This window comes from Periophthalmus magnuspinnatus, chromosome 16 (assembly GCF_009829125.3).
Source record: "Periophthalmus magnuspinnatus isolate fPerMag1 chromosome 16, fPerMag1.2.pri, whole genome shotgun sequence".
In the NCBI taxonomy this organism is placed as follows: Eukaryota; Metazoa; Chordata; class Actinopteri; order Gobiiformes; family Gobiidae; genus Periophthalmus; species Periophthalmus magnuspinnatus.
In genome coordinates this window covers 24,179,070-24,199,545 of record NC_047141.1, presented here as the reverse complement: position 1 = coordinate 24,199,545, position 20,476 = coordinate 24,179,070, and the positions used below count along the sequence as shown (strand labels likewise).

The following is a 20,476-nucleotide window of genomic DNA, read 5'->3' as shown; positions in this document are numbered from 1 at the left end:
TTAATTGGTTAATCTTTTTTTTTTCTTCAATAAAGGCTGGAAAGTTGACGTAAATAGCCACATTGATGTACTCAATGGTTCAGATGTTGTGATCCCATGCAGATTTACCTATCCACTTGAGTTTCGCTCAAATAATGTGACAGTTTACTGGAAAAAGGAAGAAAACAAACCCCGAAAGAATGATCAAAATCCATGTATTTTTCACCCAGATTCTTCTAAAATTATTGAAACATACAGAGGACGGACTTCACTGGTTGGTAATGTGCATGATGGGAATTGCTCTCTTCTGATTAAGAACATAATACATGATGTATCCGGCCTCTATGTGAGAGTCATTGTGACAAAACCATACAGTTTCTACACAGACACTGTTTCCATTCAAGTAAATGGTAAGGACTTATTGGTAAGCAGTCATTGTATACAGGTTTATGGTATATGGTAACTCTGTTATTGTTATTAGCGGGTGCAATAAGAAGACCAGTGACCAGTCCTCCAGGTATGACTTTATGACTTATGAAAATAATGTAAAAGCAATGTAATAATTGATTGATTGGTTAATTTCCTGCTAGTATTATTCAGATTATAACTATTCTTTATTTAGCCAGTTGCTCTTTCTGTGTCCCTGTGATTTCACTCATGGATCGAAAAAGTTTGTCTAACAACTTTGTTTTCAGCGGTAGAGGTAACAGAAGTGGAAATCAGAACTAGACCTCATACTACAAGCAGGACAACCATAATTTACCCAACTGAAAGCCAACTCACTGACTGTAAATTTAAATTATTTATTTGAAAACAATAACCCAATTCAGAATTATAAAGCTGTTTTTATAATCTTTCATTTACAGTGGTTACAACACAAACTCCAGCCTCCTCATTGCTTCACATCACATTTGTAGCTGTTCCTGTTGCCTCCGTGTTCATGGTGGGGATAGTTGCTTTGATAGTTTTTCTCATCTACAGAAAATTCCACAGGTAATTTTGAGCTTGTTTTTGTGTCCGTCCTATTGGCAAACAAAATGAGAGGGATTAAAATATTTCACAAATAGGTTATACACGCTCAGGGCCATGTGGGAAATAAAGAATAAGATTGTGTTTCTCATTGGTATAACTTCATAATATGTTTTTGCATTATTATTTAGTTTATAAAAGTAATAATCATAAATATTTTTTCTCCCCCAGGTCACAGTCTTTAAACAGAACTGCATCTGAATACTACGCAAACTTTAGCCAAAGCTCAGTGAATCAAACCAAAGAGTAATTTATTATTATCTACATTAACCACCATTGAGGAAAAATCTACTTTTTAACTTTTGTAGTAATTAATCATTTTTTGGTGATTGTTTTAGTGAATTGTCTGGTTTGACTAAAAGCACCCCTCAAGATCCAGGAGTGAAGGTTATTGATGATGAACCAGTGTATGGCAACCTCCAGGTACAAACAGTATGGTTAAAGTTTGTATACGTACACATGATTTAGAAGATATTAAAACATGTTATAATACTTAAGTACATTTAAAATTAGCCCCATATGAGTTTCTGAGCACATTACATGTCACAGTACATCTCTTTCCCTGCCCCTCCACTGGCACTGCTCTTAGTTCAGCAGGTGTCAAATAAAGGACTAATCTAAAATGCTATTAATATGTATTTCAAAGGAAACTATGGTACTTCGGGAAGGTTTTTTCATACCTTATTTTTAGTGTTATTTTGACAACAATAAATATAACAGTAAATAACATGTAAATGTACTTTTAACTTCACACTTTCAGTTCTCTTTTTAACCCTGCTATGGCTATAATTGTTTGCTAATAAGTGTTTGTGTTCACAGCCTCTGTCACACTGGTCTGACACTCCTACAGATATGGATGAAAGTATATATGCCAATGTTTAACAAAACTAAAGTATTACTAAAGCTTTACAATGTCTAAATGTGTGTAAAATTGCAACAAAAAATTATTTTCATTCAGTGCTGCTTTCTGCTTAACTTTTGTAGATTTATTTACAAATTATTATATTTTTTGAATAATGTATTGCAAATAGATTGTTGTAGACTAGAGCATGTAGTAGGCCTGTGAATTTACAATGAAATAATACAACAGCTTACGTTTTTATTAAGGAACCACATTGCAGTAGTAAGTCAGTATAAACAAAGCACAAAAACAGAATTTGTAGGAACCAAATGACATCTCACACAATTTTTTTCAGTTTTGACAAAAAGAGCTGATCTAGTCATTTACTACACACTGCAAAAATGCTTTGTCAGTAAATATCTTGTCATGCAGCTTTCTATTTGAAATGTATCCTTGAATTGTGTAAGAGAACTCTATTATTTTCCAAAAATACTATTTTCTCTAAGAATGTGTACTATGTATTGGCTTTGTGTGTCTAATGTCATTATTCCAGTCTCATCATCTAGTCACATAATACCTGTGAAATGTCTGTTGTGGTCACTTTTGGATGAATGAGCATTTTGACTGTATAGATAAATAGACAGACAGATAGATAGATAGATAGATAGATAGATAGATAGATAGATAGATAGATAGATAGATAGATAGATAGATAGATAGATAGATAGATAGATAGATAGATAGATAGATAGATAGATAGATAGATAGATAGATAGATAGATAGATAGATAGATAGATAGATAGATAGATAGATAGATAAAATGTTAATATTTTCTATACTAATTTTCCAACTTATACATTTGTTCAAATTACTTATCTTGGTTTTGTTGCATACAGACGTTATGCTCTAACTTCACTTTATTATGTATTAAGCTCTGTTCTTTCTCACTGTGCAATCAATAAAGTTGTTTTTTATTTCCCTGATTTCCCCATATATCTCATATCCACATAAAGACCATGCAGCAGAGGTTCATCGGCTGCATACCAATGAGGTGAGCTGAGGGGATTAAGACTCATGAGCTTGTCCTCATGTGATGGCAGCTCCTGCACAACACCACATTCTTCAACATATCTCCATCATCAATAATCTGAAGCAAGTGGTTTTAAAATTATCTTAAAATTAAAACTGTTAAAGTAAGAGATTTTAACATGTGATCAAGGGTTGTCATTGTTGGACAAAAAAGAGTTCAAAGTGCATTATGTAACTTCACTGATGGAGGTCTGCCATCTGATTGTCTCCAAACAGATGTTATTGCTTTGTTTTAAATGTTTAACAGTTTGGTATTAAAGTTGTCTGTCTTGCTTTTATTCATTTTATCTTTTTTTTATTACTATAAATACCAAGAACAACGTGCATGCACACTAAGAACATAATTTGTTAAGTGGGCTTCCCTTTCCACAGATCTGACCAGTAACTTGACATGGGGAGTCACCTGATTGGAACTGTTTGAAATAAAATGAAAAACAGCTCCCTCTTGTGGTTGTTACCCTTAGTTCAGTCAGCTTTTACTACACACAAGAAGCATTCTGGTACTGAGGAGTTAAGAACTGAGCTGTTAACTTGTTTTAGTCATGTCGCTGTGTTTCTTTACCAAACATCTGACATTACAGGATAGCGAGAGTCAGTTAATGTCTAACATTAGCATACAACGCATCATCCTCTGGATCAAAGATCTATAGAGAAAAAGTGAAGAGTGAAAAGTGAATTAATTTGTGTTTGTTTGACCAGAGTGATTATTACAAGATGAGACTTGCATACCTCTTCGTTACCGTATGTGTGATCACTGTAATGGACATCAGCACATTTACTTCTGTTTATCAGACAGCGGCAAAAACAAATTACATATTTGGACAAAGAAAAGCACAATGTTTAAAAGAAATGGAAGCTTTTACCTCATTGGAACAGCGTATTGTGGATTCCCCAGCCCTAGGTCATGGTTGTGTTCAATAGCAGATTCATTGTCACATCTTATCTGAGAACTGCAGAAACATACAAACATCATTTTTAGGCAAACAGTCCCATACAATGTTGACTCTTAATAAACTTATAAATATTATTATTTGTTTTATTTAATCATGTACATAAATCAAATAACATTATGAGATTTTACATACTATTTTCTTGCCACTACTAGGAGGAGTATGCTTAAAAGCAGAAGAGCTACTCCAATGCTAACACCAATATAGATATAAATATGACCTGTAATATAAAAAAATATATAAGAATTCAAAAGTTTGTTCTGCTTTAAACATAAACAGATGAGCTTACAGTGAGGTAAAGACATCAACAGAGTGGCATTGCCCATAGTGTTGTAGGCGATGCATTTGACAGAACTGGACAGTCCTAAATCAGCCTCCAGAGTCACAATAGTGAGCAGGCCAAACTGCTCTGTCCTGGTGTTCAGCAGCTCTCGGTCTGAGAGCAGACGGACTTCACTAGGAGGGTTGGAGTCAACGATACACATGCACCTGACATGATGACCATCCCAGAAACAGGATGATGCATTTCTAATTTCTGGGGCATCTGGAATAAAAAGTAAAAACTGGAGCAGAGTGGAAAACTCAAATTTACAGAGGGTCAAGATTAAAAACTGTGACTAAATATTTATTGGAACATTTCAACAACATCTGCATGTTTTTCAGAAAGGTTGGATTAAATTTGAAAGGGGGGACAGGTAGCAGATACTAATGAGCGTCAACAGAAGTGGTGGGGGCCGGAGCCAACACATTTGCAAAGCATTCTGGGATTAGAAGTGCATGCGGCCAACGGGCCAGCTCTAATACATATTTGGCATGATCTCGCGGGCCAAATATAATTATATTGAGGGACAAATCTGACATGTCTGAGCTAGAGTGAAATAATAATAATAATAATAATAATAATAATAATAATAATAATAATAATAATAATAATAATAATAATAATAATAATAATAATAATAATAATAATAATAATAATAATAATAATAATAATAATGGGCTGCAGGTCCTGATGGCTTCTTCGAGCCAGGACCTGCAGCAGGCACTGGGGCGGTTTGCAGCCGAGTGTGAAGCGGCTGGGATGAGAATCAGCTCCTCCAAATCCGAGGCCATGGTTCTCGACCGGAAAAAGGTGGTTTGCCCTCTCCGGGTGGGTGGTGAGTCTCTGCCCCAAGTGGAGGAGTTCAAGTATCTCGGGGTCTTGTTCACGAGTGAGGGAAGGATGGAGCGTGAGATTGACAGGCGGATCGGTGCAGCGTCTGCAGTGATGCGGTCGCTGTATCGGTCCGTTGTGGTGAAGAAGGAGCTGAGCCCAAAGGCAAAGCTCTCGATTTACCGGTCAATCTACGTTCCTACCCTCACCTATGGTCATGAGCTCTGGGTAATGACGGAAAGGACAAGGTCGCACCCTTAGGGATAGGGTGAGGAGCTCAGTCACACGGGAGGAGCTCGGAATAGAGCCGCTGCTCCTACACGTCGAGAGGAACCAGTTGAGGTGGCTCAGGCATCTGCTCAGGATGCCTCCTGGACGTCTCCCTAGGGAGGTGTTCTGGGCATGTCCCACTGGGAGGAGGCCCCGGGGAAGACTCAGGACACGCTGGAGGGACTATGTCTCTTGGCTGGCCTGAGAACGCCTTGGGGTCCCACCGGAGGAGCTGGAGGACATGTCCGGGGTGAGGGAAGTCTGGGAGTCCCTGCTTAGACTGCTGCCCCCGCAACCCGGCCCCGGATAAGCGGAAGAAAATGGATGGATAATAATAATATTATTATTATTATTATTATTATTATTATTATTATTATTATTATTATTATTATTATTATTATTATTATTATTAATAATAATATTAATAATAATAATAATAATAATAATAATAATAATAATAATAATAATAATAATAATAATAATAATAATAATAATAATAATAATATTTACTTAATCACATTATGAAACCTAGCATAGCCCTAAAAGCCTTTGTGCATCCCAAGCAACATGGATTGCACATGCATATATTGTCGGTATATTGCATATATTGTCATCAGTGATCGCCACAACTTTATCACTTTAGTACAATTTGCACATATTTATTGTAAATTATCAAATAAACATTCCAGCAGAGAGCTGATGAGGTCTAAAGAGATCTTAATATATCAGCCATAGATTTAACCTTACAAATGAGTAATTCACTTCACTGTCATACATTAAATGGCACTAAATTGTTTTTTTAACCACACCAGCCACACCATCCCCCATCACACACAAAAACACTCTAGCAGGGGCTCAAGGGCACAATAAGATTCGGAACTGAGTTAGATTAAAATGTCAAATTTGGGTCAATAGTTAAATGTAAAAAAAAATATATATATATATTAAAATATATAGAACTGCACAATGTATGTCATATAGGCTATAAATAAGCAAGGACAGTAAAGTGTCTTACATTTAACTGACAGGACGGTGTTTGCAGTCTGTTGCATCCCACCTCTGTGGCTTACTGTGCACTCTAAAGGCTTGTTGTGGTCGCTATGGCCAACCTGAAAAATGAGTGTTGAGGTTGTTGTCCACAGAGCGCCTTCTATCTTGTGCTGGACCTCCTTTTGTCCTGCATGAGACCATGTGAAGTGTGGTGGAAACTCGGGGCACGTGTGAGACACTGAGCAGAGCGCTGACACTGAATCACCCAGTCGTGCTTCCTCTTTCAAGACAAGCACAGCAGGCTCTAGAACACCTGCATCATAACAAAAGCATTTACCACAGACTGAAAAAGAAACATAAATGTGCAAAAACATGTTTTTGTCAGGATCACAAGTGGTAGACATGTACTTTTCACTCTTTCTATTACAGTTTTTAAATAAATTATGGTAGGGAAAAAATATTTTAGTATTTGTGTTTGGTAAAATTAAAACAGAATGTAGCCTGTATACAGATTCAGAGTTTACATTTGTGCGTAGAATATTGTGCAAACATAACCTGCAGAGGTAATAAGTATGTAATTAACTTACTAGTGCTTGTAACAGAAACAGCATTTTCTTTGTAGGAATAATTATTATATTGTGCAATCTCTATCCTAAAATGGTATGGCCCTTTGTCACTTGTTTGAACAGGGTCAATCTTGAGAGAGCAGTTTTTGCCGTGGAGGTCTCCCAGTAACTTTGTCCTGTTTCGATATTGAACCAGTGCTTTCCTCTCGTCTGGGTGGTAAATGACATGGCTTGTTTCATCGGCCCAAATGCCTGTAAACTGTCTGACCACTTTTTGGGGGGAAGGATAGTCAAATGAGCAGGGGATCACCACACACGAGCCCACTAGAGCCTTCACTGTGGAGGGGACTTTCACGGTCCAGGAAGAAGCAATACAATGGTAAACTGAAAAAACAAAACAAAAACAAAAACAACATTTAATGTCTGTGTAATCCCTCAGTCATCCAGATATAATTCATAGTCAAACTGAACTGAACTGAAGAATGAGCAGCAAAATATCTTCACTCCTACAACTTTTTATCCAGTTGACAGATAAAAAATTTTCTTTTACTATAAACAACATTTAAAGATAAGCTGCCTTAATGATTGTGATTGTTGAAAGATGTTAAAACATACCATGTAAATGAAGAATCAAAAACAGCAGAGCACACTTGGGAAGACTCATCTTGATAAGTGTAAATATGCAAGTATGTCCACCTCTTTGTGCTAGCAGTGTTATTTCCCGTTCGTGTGGTGTGGCAGATCGAGTTTCCATTCTGCTTTTATTAGCCTCACCTTTTGATCACCACAAGACAGTTGCATCTTTTCACACATTTTTAACATTGTAACAAAATTTTTTCAGCAATTGAATGAATGCAAGATAGATATGTTTTATGCTATACTGTGGAACATTTTAGGCAAAGTTATACCATGCATTTGAAGATGTGGAGGTTAAAAAGTTGCATAGTTCCCCTTTAACACTAGTACTTTATCTTCCTATTCATAAGACAGTTGTATCTTAACAGAATTATTCATACTTAGAAAAACAGTGCTTTGAAAATGCATTAAACCAAGAGTACATCTTTATTCCTGGACTCTCACTTCTTCTTTTGGCAGATACAGTTGATTTATTTATGGTTAGACATATTTCGCTCAGACATGAATCACTCAATATAAAACTGTGAGTAAGATAATGATGAGGGGGGGAAAATATGAGATGGGTAGATTAGAAGCTCATAAAAATTGATTTTGCATATAATATTTAACCCAGTTCAGAACCTCTCTCACATTCTCCACCATAGCTGAACTCAAGCTATGCCAGATCGAAACAATATAAGCACATATAGATATACAGTAGATATAGATATAGATAGGTATTTCATAATCATAATGCATACAATATCACATAATTTAATTTACGTAATTACTCATTATTGTAGTTATTTATTAAGTCTAAACTAAGAGTGGTTTGGCTTGTGGCTTTCTGGACTTTTTCACACTTCTTTTGCACATCACAGGCACACCCTGTTCACATGTTCAAATAGTTTTCAGGCAAACAAGAAGGTCTTTTTGGCTGTACATTAAAAGCTAAATTGGAGAAGGAGTGGTCGCTATTGAAATGAATAAGCACAAAACTATGCTTGTTTTGAACACTTCAAAACTCTTCATATTGGCTCAACACGTCCTCTAACTTCACCGTGTTTTCCTTTGTTCATTTAAGGTCTCCTGAATCAGGGGGGCAGAAGGTCATCAGATGTAGAGTTACCCATGCTACAAATCTCAAAAACAAACATTATGAGGACTTGTTTTAAATTAATATAAAAATGAAGAAACATATTCCGTGCAGTAAAAATAGCACCTGTTGGTTTAAGGTAAAACTTTCTTCTTCAGAGTCCCAGTGCTATGGGTGCTAATGGGTCTCATCAAAGCAAATGTCTAATCTCATGAAAGGAGTGGTATTAAAGAGAATGATGAGGAAGTATTCATTAAGTGTGATTAAAGACTGTACCATTGTCATTTACTCAGTTAGTGGATGCTAGTCTATATAAAGATGATGTGATAACATCAGATTCAGTAACTATACAATTGCATACATACTTAAAAATACATTAATATGGGAGAAGGATTGTAATGTATGTGACTCTTCTCAGGTGTGCGTTATAAAACCCATCACTCCCTCCAGTGAATTTATCAAAGTCATACTCTCACATGGGCAATTTTTCCTCTGTGGATAAGTTTGCCTAATTTGCTAGAAATATCCTCTGTTAAAGGAGAATTCACATATTATTATCAGATTTGGTTGATAATCACTGCCATAACACACTCAAAGTTTGCAGATAAGCTACATTAGTTTTAGTTGCTCTCTAAAGTAAATATAGAGCAATGTGAAACTGACTAAACTGACAAATTAGTCAATAAAGTTATTTTCATTATGTGATTTTACTTTGTTTCAGTTGTGCCAGACATTTTATCTTTAATTAAGGGGAGCTAAAGGTGTGCGAAGGTCTTCCATCGGGGTAGAGCTGTGCAATCAATCACATTTTAATCAAAATTGAGATTCAGTCATTTCTAATAGGCATTGATCAGCTTGGGACTTTTTGAGTGAGAGGTTCATAGCCAATCCTCTGTCAGCAAAAGAATGTGGTGTAGAGCAAAGTTAAGGAGGAAGAAATTTGACAATTATCTGTGTTAAAAGGATTTACAGTCTGCCTTGAATAGTGAATAGTGTCCCAAGCATAAATCGTGTCCCTGACACCTCCCTAGTGTCAGAAAATAAAATGTGTTATTGTTTCAAAACAAAAATACTCCATAAAGGCACCTAAACAAGTTGTGTCCCCCCCAGTTTTATTTGCTGGGTTTTGGATGACATCACAACATTCTGTAGGGCTATGAGACTACATATAAGTGCCAGGGGAAAAAAATGCAAATATTTGTTTTTCTATAGCAAGTTCCAGGGCATAGTCAATAAAATAAGTGAATCGAATTTGGGTTTTCATTTCAATATTTATTATCAAAATAGTAATCAGGGAAATAGTGTGATTTAGAATGTGATTAATGTTATGCCATAATCACATTCTAAATCACACTATTTGCGACAGAGAATTTCTCACCAAGCGTTCACAACTTTTTAAGCGTAACCATCCAACTATTAAATATACTAAATATCAAGCACATGATATTTGTGTAGCAGCCTTCACCCAAAGACAGCCTTCCACTAACAGTGCTCTAACCATTATAACATGTCCAAGGGGTTGCAGTTGTTTGTCACTTCTTGAAGAAGGAGTGGTGGCTATAGAAAACTGTCCTCTTTGGTGAGGTCTACATAACTGACCCCTCAAGGAGCATGGACTTTTTCACCACTAAACTCTGCTTGTTTTGGATGCTCCAGAGCTCCTCTTTGTATTGGCTCAGCACATCCTCTAAATTCACCATACCCTCCTTTGGTCATCCAAAGGGCACCAGATGTAAATGTACCTGACATGCTACAAACAATCACAGACTATCAGGAATTATCATGGAAATATAGTAACAACCAATAAATACATTTATTGGTTCTTACTGGTTGGCTTGAGTTAAGACATTGTTCTTCGGAGTGTAACAAAACTCTGTCAAGAGACCTCAAGATGCTCCCATTTTATACTGAAATGTTCTGGGTGTTATACTGAATACTCAGATGCTAATAGGTGTCATCAAAGAAAAAGTCTAATCCCTTTTCGAAGAGTGGTATTAAAGAGCATGATGAACTATTCATTAAACTATCAGTCATAATTAACTGTTAACATGTGCAATGGCATTATATGGCTTTTATGTAAAAATAGTCCCTGCAAAAGTAAAACATTGTAATCACTGTAAATATGTATTTAGTGTTTGTTTGATTCAAAATGTACTAGTAAAGAAAAAGGATAAGGCAACAAAATATATTTCCTCAAAAAAGATCTAATGTAAAAAGTCAATAAGGTGCCTAGTATAAACCTATACTTGCTTATAATAAGTTCTATTATGTATTGTTATTCTTACGTCTTCTAGAAGGTTTTAGGGGAAACAGTGAAAGGAGAAGTCCATCAGGCCTCTTGGAAGACTCAGCATGTTAAGCATTCAAATACAGAATAATTATTTCTCAGTATTCAGCTGACCAAAGCAAATATAAAATATAAAAGGGAAGTTGAAACAGTATTCTATCATATATCTAAAGTTATAAATACTGTATAAGAGTTATATAGGAACCAAATATCACATACATATCATAGGAGTGAAAAATAACCAATATAACAATAACAACTTTAAAAGTTTATACACTAATATGTCTCTTTTGACAATCAAGTTGTTAAAAACATAACATTTAACTAAAGCATTGCTTTTATTCAAGAAATAAGCAAAGGAATTATGTGAGACAAAAGAGGTCTATACTGTTTAAAGGTACTTCTGTGGTATTGGAAAAAAGTGTACTGTTATCAAAACAAAAAATAAAAAATAAATAAATAATAAAAATGAAAATGAAAATAAATAAATACACAAACACACACACAAAACAAAAAACAAAACAAAACAAAACAAACAAACAACAGAACAAAACAAAACAAACAAACCAAAAACTGATGATGACAGTTTCTTGTGTCAGGTGGGTCCTGTGTGAGCATTCATTTATTCATTCATTCATTCATTTATTCATATATACAGGGAGAGCTCATAAAAGCACTCAGAGTCTCCTTTTATGAGCACCCTGTTCAAAATACAAAATAACAAACAAACAAACAAAAACTAATAAAGGTGCACTATATAACTTTTCTGGTGGAGGGTCTGCCACGCTTGTCACCATGGAAATATTCTTCTTTTGCCAGGTCAGATCTCTGGAGAAGTTACCCCACTCACAGTAAGAATGTAAGAAATAAAGGTATTTTTAGCAATATGGTAACAGAATGAATGCAAGGTACATTTTATGCTATACAGTGGAACATTCCAGTTATAATATTCTTTTGGAGATGTGAAGGTTAAAAAGTTGCATAGTGCTCCTTTAACACTATTGCTTTATGTTCCCATCCATAAGACAGTTGTATCTTAACAGAATTATTCATACTTAGAAAAACCAGTGGTTTGAAAATGTGTTAAACCGAGAGTACATCTTTATTCCTGGACTCTCACTTCTTCTTTTGGTAGATACAGTTGATTTATTTATGGTTAGACATATTGCGCTTTATTTCTTTTAAACAATACTATAATGTTCTTTAAACCAACCTAACAATAGAAACAAGTCCATTGATTTTTCTGAGGAGAAGAGAACCAATTTGATACTAAAAAGAGAAGTATATGGTCATTAGTTTAGCTAAAATATAGAAAACCGTGTTTGAAAATGACCATAAGGCAAAAATGGACTCTGTAAGACTGACAGAAGTCCCTTATTGTCCTATATGTCATTTAAAACACCATTGTATCAAGCAATGTATTATGTTTAAAAGATAAGAAAAATCTATATATAATTAAGACATGTTGGAGTTTACTTTAAAGCAAACCATACTATAATTTGTCATTTTTGTTTTCACATATGAAATGATATTGTATAGGGATTTTGTTTTCATGTTCTGGCAAAGATGTATATCTATAGGATTAGTCATTTACATGTCCTGACAAGCTTGCTATGGGTGTTTCCTTCCAGTGTAAAAAAAATTAATAAATATATACAAATCAGGTCACCACAGTTCCAATGAGATATGCCAGATAATTGTATAGCAAGCAATTATCTGGCATATAGTTGCTATTAAAACAATTAATACTAATTTTATGGCAGATAATTGCTTAAAGAGAAGACAAGGAAGGCAAGTTCTAAGGTGTCAGCTCAATGGCAAGAACAAGACCCAGGCAATAAACAGCTATGCCCTGCCAGTAATCAGATACCCAGCAGGAATCATAAGCTGGAGATACAGGCCACAAACGTTAAGACATGAAAGCTCCTGAACATGCATGGAGGGTTCCATCTCAAATCCAGCACCCTGAGACTGTACACAAGCTGTAAGGAAGAAGGCCAAGGACGAGTGAGTGTAAGAGCCACTGTCCAGGAAGAAACATCCAAGATCCATAAGTACATCAAGGACAAGGCCTCAACAGATGACGTGCTCAGCGAATGTCTCAGACAGTGGAGTGCAGAGGAAGAGGTGCTGGAGGAACCATCATGGGAGGACAAGCCCCTGCATGGGATGTACCACCGGAACATCACTGAAGTGACTGCTATCAAGAAATCCTACCAATTACTTGAGAGAGCTGGTCTGAAGGACAGCACAGAGGTACTCATTCTGGCTGCAGAGGAGCAGGTCTTGAGCACCTGAGTGATAGAGGCCCAGATCTACCACACCAGACAAGTCCCATGTTGTAGGCTGTGCGAAGAGGCCCCTGAGACAATCCAGCACATAACTGCAGGGTCTAAGATGCTGGCAGGGAAAGCATACATGGAGGGACATAACCAAGTGGCAGGCATTGTGTACAGAAACATCTGTGCAGAGTACGGACAGAAAACCCCCAGGTCAAGGTGGGAAACACCTCCAAAGGTAGTGGAGAATGATCGAGCCAAGATCCTGTGAGACTTCCAGATACAGACTGAGAGAATGGTGATCACAAACCAACCGGACATTGTGGTGGTTGATAAACAACAGACCAAGAGAAAAAGGAACATGAGAAACTAGAGAAATACCAGGGGCTCAAAGAAGAGCTAGAGAAGGCCTGGAAGGTGAAGGCATCAGTGGTGTCCATGGTCATCGGAGCACTCGGGGCAGTGACCCCCAAGCTAGAGGAGTGGCTACAGCAGATCCCAGGAAAAACCAGACATCTCAGTTCAGAAAAGCGCAGTAATAGGAACAGCAAACATAATGCGCAGGACCCTCAAGCTCCCAGGCCTCTGGTAGAGGCCCAGAGCTGAAGGGATGAGACCACCTGCAGAGGGTGAGGATGAGAAGAAGTAGTATATAATGATAATTGTGATTGTTTCAAAATCTACTAGTACATTTAATGAAATTGAAGAGGATGTAATGTAGTTGTGAAGGATGTGAATGCAGATCAGGTAGAGAGTTAAAAGAAGTTTATCCGATATCAGAAGAGGAAGGTACAGACAGCAGGCACATGTGTTACATTACAAAGGAGCCTTCCTTGAACTTATATTCTGAGAAAGGTACTATCTATAGAAGGACTTAAACAAATTTTACATATTGCCCTTTGTAGCTCGCTGTTACCAGAAGGTAGAGTACGTCACTGAATGAATGAAAGAATGTTTGCAGTCAGTGAAAAATGGATTGCAACACCTCTTGTCTCAGAAGAGGTGACAGGTGGCAGGGAGGACATCTTAAAATAAACATGTGAAGCATTCTTACTGAGAAAAAAATTCACCTCAATGTTTCTAACACACAATATTCAACACAATGTGTAAGAGTAAAAAAATGTAACAAAAATTATGCTTTCATGTAACAAACCTTGGTTCAACTCAGAAATTGCAACTTTCAACTAGGTCAGATTTGGATTGGTCTTTTTTTTTTTGCAAAAAGAGAAATAAATGTTTATCAACAGTTAGAAAGGTAAAAACTTACTTCATGTCTGTGCTGACAGTCACAGAAATCCACCATAGTTCTGGAGGATGGTAAGATACCTCTCAGAACCTAATATTCATATATTACCAACCGATATTTTATTAAATTCAGCAATTATAAATTCTAAAGAGAAAATATGTGATGCTTTTAATCGGTATTTCATCTCTGCATGTAACCTTTTGGATAATGATGGTGGTCCTTTCACTTACATGGAGGTCTTAAGTGCTCTCCGCTCCATAGACCCAAAGAAATCCACGGAAGTTGATGACTTTGATGCAAAACTCCCCTTACTAGCTGCCCCATATTTATTTCAACCTCTTTTATATATCTTTAATTTATTAATACAAATGGCAGTTATACCAGAATTATGGAAAACAGCACATGTTTAGCCTTTACATGTTTATAAGGGTGGGACAAATAATGTCATTTCTGGCCAGTATCTAAATTACTTTGTCTTGCAAAAGTTTTAGAAAAGTTAGTTGTAAATCAAATTACAGTTTCTCTAAATAAATGCTCCATTTTGAAGTCTCATTAATTAGGTTTCAGAAAAGGACATAGTACAGTCACTTCAATCACAAAAGTTTTAAATGACATTTTCACAGCTCTTGATGACAAACAAAATTGTGTAGCTCTGTTTATTGATTTGACTAAAGCTTATGATTCAGTGGATCCTGGAGTCTGAAGCATATTGGATTTGACTATGTTACATGTAATTGGTTTCAAAAACAGAACAGAGGTTTCAAACAGAACTCAGGCAGTAGTAGTGAATGGGTTTAAATCAGATTTTCAAATTCTCAAGTGCTCTCATTGGGTTCCCCTCTATAAATAAAGATAAATAAAATACATTTTAAACTGTTACATGATTCCAAGAAATGCATTTTAAGGATAAGTTTTTGTAAAAACAAAATCCAAGATATTTTTAGGCAGTGACTCTTTAAATCAATTTTTATAATTTAGTGCATAAAGATTTGTAGCTTGCACATCACTTTAAAGTTTTTTAGGAAAAAAAAAATCATGTTCTTAGTTTTATTTGCATTCAGTGATATTCTTGCTGCAGTTTTAAAATTGCCTCATCAGCAGAGGGAGCACATACAAAACAATCATCCACATACACATTTTTGTGCCTTGGGGCAGCTTAAAGTAAAAGACTGATGGGTTGGAGGCTAACTCCAATCCTTATCTCAGAGACTCTGCTTGCTTGTAATGTTAGACATTAATAATAAAAAAAAAAAAAAGGTACACATACGGTATTAGTATATTAAAGAAAAAGTAACCCATTAATGGGTACACTCATTATGAAAAAGAACATAACATATTTAATGATATTAAGGCAGTCCATTATGGACAGCCCCTCCCTCATTTGCCTTTGTGTATTTATGTTCAGTCAAGCCTCATCTCATTTTGTCAGAGTCACTTCAACCGGTAAGAGCCTAATGACATAAAATACATATTTTACATTGTTCAATAGATACTGTGTCATCTTTGTTTTGCAAAACCTTTTTTTTTTTTTTTTTTTTGGTGTTTTTATTGCACAGTGGAGACATGAAAAGAAAGATTATTGAAGAGATCTTTCTTAAACTTTATCTTCTCATAGGAGGTAAGTGATATTTTTAATGGTGCTTAAGAATATTGTTATTTTTTTATTTTTTTGTTAACAATATTTGCTGGCCCCTAAATAGTTCTATTATCTATCTACATCATTACAAATTTATGCCAATATCAAAAAATACCATGTTGTCTTTAAATGCATTTATTATCTGTGACCTTTTACCATCTGAACTAAAAACAATTATATGTTTTTAGTAAATAAAAAAAAAATAAATAAATAAAAATAAAAATAAAAAAAACGTTTTGGATCAATGTAAAATAATTAAAATGCATAAAGATAGCAATAATGAATTAAAAGTGCATTATGTAACTTTTCTTGAAGAGGATCACCACCTACTTTTAGAGATTACTTTGCCTGGAATGTTCCACATTATGACATTAAATGCGACATCCATGTATCACCAAACTATAGGTCAATTCTTGGATAAGAATGCTCATAAGAATGCATGTTCAGGTATTTTTGAGCAATAACATATCTGTAATGGAATAAGGCAAAGCAATAACGTCACCATAGACGCAATCAGGCGGTAGACCCTACCAAAAAGTCACACAGTGCAATCAGAATAACATTTTTTGAATGATTGATTGATAACATTTTTTGAATGATTGATAGGGGTATTTAAGCTGCAGTGGTAATTGTCCATATGTGCAACAATAAAACAATAAACTGTGCACCAAATTTAATTTAGCAATAAATATGTTTATTTAATTTCACCCTGACAGTTTTGAGCACTCCCGTCTGCAGTGAAGAGTGGAAAGCCTCAGTGCTAAAAAACATAGAAGCTTTGGTTGGCTCTTGTGTGGTAGTGCCATGTTCCTTCAGCCACCCAAAGGAAAGCCTGCCCACCTCCAGAATGAGAGGCCTATGGCATCACTCCCGAGACATGAAGCATCTCATCTATTATGAGGACAGCACCATGGTCATGGAGAACTTTAGGGGCCGCACTCGCCTCCTGGGAGAGCTGGGTAAAGGCAACTGCTCGCTAGAAATCAAAGAAATCAAAGACCATGACAATGGCCCCTTCTGTTTCCGCATTGAACTGGCCCGAACTGGAACCGACACCGGCACAAAAGACAAGTTCTCTTTTAAGGAGGACTGTGTGACGCTGCAAATGCTCAGTGAGTCAAACATCCATTGGGTGAATTGTAACATACATACCACCTCTTGTAACTTTTGTTCAATGTTCATTCAAAAAACCATGAATGAATATTGAACAAAAGGAACAAGAGGTGGTAATAGGTATAGGGCTTAACTTGTAAAGTAGTTGAGAATGGGGAATGTGTGAAATTAAACCCTGGGCATAACAACACAATATGTTATGTTACAACAACAGCATCATTGGCCCGGTAAATTGAAACTTTCTTCAGAATATAATTATTTTAGGAATCATCAATATTTGTCTGCTATAGTCAGTCTGATATCCAAACTACACTGAGCTATTCGTGGGTTTCACTTTCCTTCTATGGTGTTGTTTTGAGGGTGGTGGACTATTCATCATATATATTTTGTTTAGAATTGTTAATTACTATGACAATGGTCTTAACTTTTTATCATTCTGAATCCATGGATGCAGGTGTGTTAAAATAGTCTTATTGATAATGGTGTATGCCAAATGATCCAGAATCATCATTTCTGACATTCTATGTTTTGTTTCCTTTCCGTGTTTCAATAATCCTTTGTAATAATGCTGTTGATTATGATATTTATAAGAAACATCAAAGGGGAAACTCCACAAATGTAAATAATAATTTTACATGCATAGTCTCAGTTAAATACAAATGGGCCCGAATACTTTGGTATTGATCAAAACCTATTGAAACCAGTTAATCTAAGTGTGACCCTAAGGGTTTTTTTTTAAATAAAATGATTGCTGCTTAACTATGTTAAAAATTGTCTCCTCCTGTAGCCAACCCAAAGGATCCAGAATTGACATACAAAGACCCTGTTGAGGGCCACCCCTTCAGCATCACCTGCTTTGCCACTCACACCTGTCCCACCTTCAGACCCAAACTCAAATGGAACACTGGGACAGAAGTCCAGATCACTGAGAGGCACAGGGAATTACACCCTGGATTTTGGGAAATGAGTTCAGTCCTGTCGTTCGTCCCTACAGTAAATGATGACCACAAGGAGGTCACCTGTACGGCTCAGTTCAACGGAGAGAAGATGTCTACCGCCAAAATGACCCTCTATGTCAAACGTAACATTCAATACTCAACATTTTTACATATTCTCAAATGTGGTGAAAATTTTCCTGTCTATGGTATTTTCATATCCATAGAAACTAACAACAACAAGTAATTTATATTCAGATAGCCTGTAATCTACGGGATACATTGACAGAGTTTCAGCTTCATTTAAAAGCAATAAAAAATGCTAACATTAATGTTGTGATTGCAGGTATGGAAAACTACAACCACATAATCATTCCTGTTGCTGTGGCTATTGGTTTAGTAGCCATCTTTGGAGGACTGTGTTTCCTAATGACGAAAAAATACAGGTAAGACAGGAGTTATATTTTAGTGCTTGGTTTTTAATTTAGAAACCTTAAACAACAGTACATTAGGGTTCAATATACAGGCACGTAAAGCAATGATGAAAATAAGAACTACTAGTGTCACTTTTGTACAGCAAAAATAAAATGACTAGTTCTTATGTAGTGGTATCCTAGAGTTTTCAAGGGTCCTGTTGGTCACATCAAGTTAAAGTATGTCGTTTCTGGTTTAGGAGACGCATTGAAGAGCTACAACGTCAAGATGGCACGTAAGTAAATTATAAAGTAACCTAAAAAGCAGTCAAACATTTTTATTACATTTTTATTTTCTTTATTGTTTCCAATAGTATGTTCAACCGGCTGTCCAGACTGTCTCGAAGGTAAGAAGTGTCTTTATCAACTGTCTTTAACATATCTTAAATTGTTCAGATAAGCCATTTTAATGTAATATCTTTTATCCTAGGATCCGAAGCCCAAGAGAAATCCATTCTGGACATAGGCAAGACAATAGCGTGCATTTGTAAAAAGTAGACATTTATTTTTGAACAGTTAAATGTCATGTACCAAAACGTCTCACTGAAGTGTCATTTATGTCATTTTCAAGTTTTACTTCTCTTTTTATTTCTGCGAAATTGGAGGCAGACGCTGAAAAGTGGGTGATAACTTATCAGTGTTTTGGAGAAGTTCAACTGATTAAAACTTTCCGTATTCAACATTTATTTTTACATAAATTCATTTCAAATAACCAGATAAAATGATATGTCCCTTTGGATGTAATTATTAAACTCACATTAAAAGGTTAAAGGTCATCTCTTACAATTGATGATATTCTCTACAGGCCTCAAAACAACTGTGATGCTACACTTTCAAAGCCTCGTTTTCCATCTCCAAAAAGGTACAAAAAACCAACAACTTTCTAAATAAAAAATGTATATTACTCATTTTATTTTAACAACTGTTTTGCTTATGGCACTGATTGGAAATAGTAAGCCCAAAGCATGCTCCTTCAATGAGGTATTGTGATGATATAATGGGTATTCCTTTTTAGGTTTCTTTTAATTTGTACTTTATACCTACACATTTCTTTTGCAGGACATTGATGATGATGATGATTACATAAATACTGCTGATGTGAACATCTATGGAAATCTCTGAAAAGATTTTGAAGCATGTTGTGTACATTTTCAAAAACGTTGAGAGAAAGTATTGATAAATTCTTAACCAATAGCTTTATATTGAACACCACTGGTTTGTCCATTGCTTTGTCCATATCTAATAACCCAATCAATATTAACACAATGACTGTTTCATAAACCAAATATTTGCAAAACAGTGATTAATCTAGCTATGCTAAAGCGAGTTAGCTTTGAAGTATATGTAGTCAGCTGCATTTTAATCAGTTGTGACGTGTCTTTGAAAATATGTGGATGACATGATTTTTCAAATACTTTTAAAGTTATAATATTTATCAATAATCAGTTGCTGTGTGTTTTGATTGTATAATGGGTAATTGAAATGTATATTTGAAAATCCCATGCATGTAATAAATGTTGTGTAAACTAATAAACTAAAAGTGATTAAAAGTAAAACATGTAATTGTTTAGTGTTATGACATGATGGTGAAAATTAGTTTGAAGGGAGTGTCCTAATAGAAATAAATAGAATGCAGGAAATCACGCTTTGTGAACACATCTGTGTTAAACATTGGGAGGATGTGACTTGGTTTTAAAGTCTTCCAGGGGTTGGGTGAGTTTTATTAGATTCATTCATTTGGCTTTTGTCGTAACGGTGGGTGTAGCGGACCAAAGAGTGCAGACTCGAGGAATATTTACAGTGTTTATTGTACAGATTGAGACAAGATACAAAACTGAGGGTTGATCGGATGGTGAGCGGGAAGCCAGGTGCGGGCCAGGATCCAGGAACGTGGAGTGCAGGGAAAAACCAAGACAGTAGGGCTGAGA

At 35.7% G+C, this 20,476-nt stretch overlaps 2 protein-coding genes across 2 annotated transcripts; one reads left to right on the top strand and one right to left on the bottom strand.

Annotated features, from left to right (window-relative positions):
- Nucleotides 1-2,867: 2,867 nt before the first annotated feature.
- LOC129456906 (myelin-associated glycoprotein-like) lies at nt 2,868-6,510 on the bottom strand. The gene is made up of 6 exons (XM_055227887.1): nt 6,328-6,510; nt 4,179-4,433; nt 4,025-4,109; nt 3,803-3,889; nt 3,669-3,720; nt 2,868-3,583 (listed from the first exon to the last, which is right to left on the bottom strand). Exons 1-6 carry the CDS (start codon nt 6,362-6,364, stop codon nt 3,536-3,538), a joined length of 564 nt encoding a protein of 187 aa, XP_055083862.1. The 5' UTR covers nt 6,365-6,510; the 3' UTR covers nt 2,868-3,535.
- A 9,305-nt stretch (nt 6,511-15,815) lies between these two features.
- On the top strand, nt 15,816-20,094 carry LOC117384225 (myelin-associated glycoprotein-like). Its single transcript, XM_055227882.1, has 10 exons — nt 15,816-16,009; nt 16,744-17,139; nt 17,928-18,221; nt 18,422-18,521; nt 18,749-18,784; nt 18,863-18,895; nt 18,979-19,014; nt 19,354-19,410; nt 19,502-19,529; nt 19,608-20,094. The coding sequence occupies exons 1-10, from the start codon at nt 15,955-15,957 to the stop codon at nt 19,668-19,670; spliced, it is 1,098 nt and encodes a 365-aa protein (XP_055083857.1). The 5' UTR covers nt 15,816-15,954; the 3' UTR covers nt 19,671-20,094.
- Nucleotides 20,095-20,476: the final 382 nt, after the last annotated feature.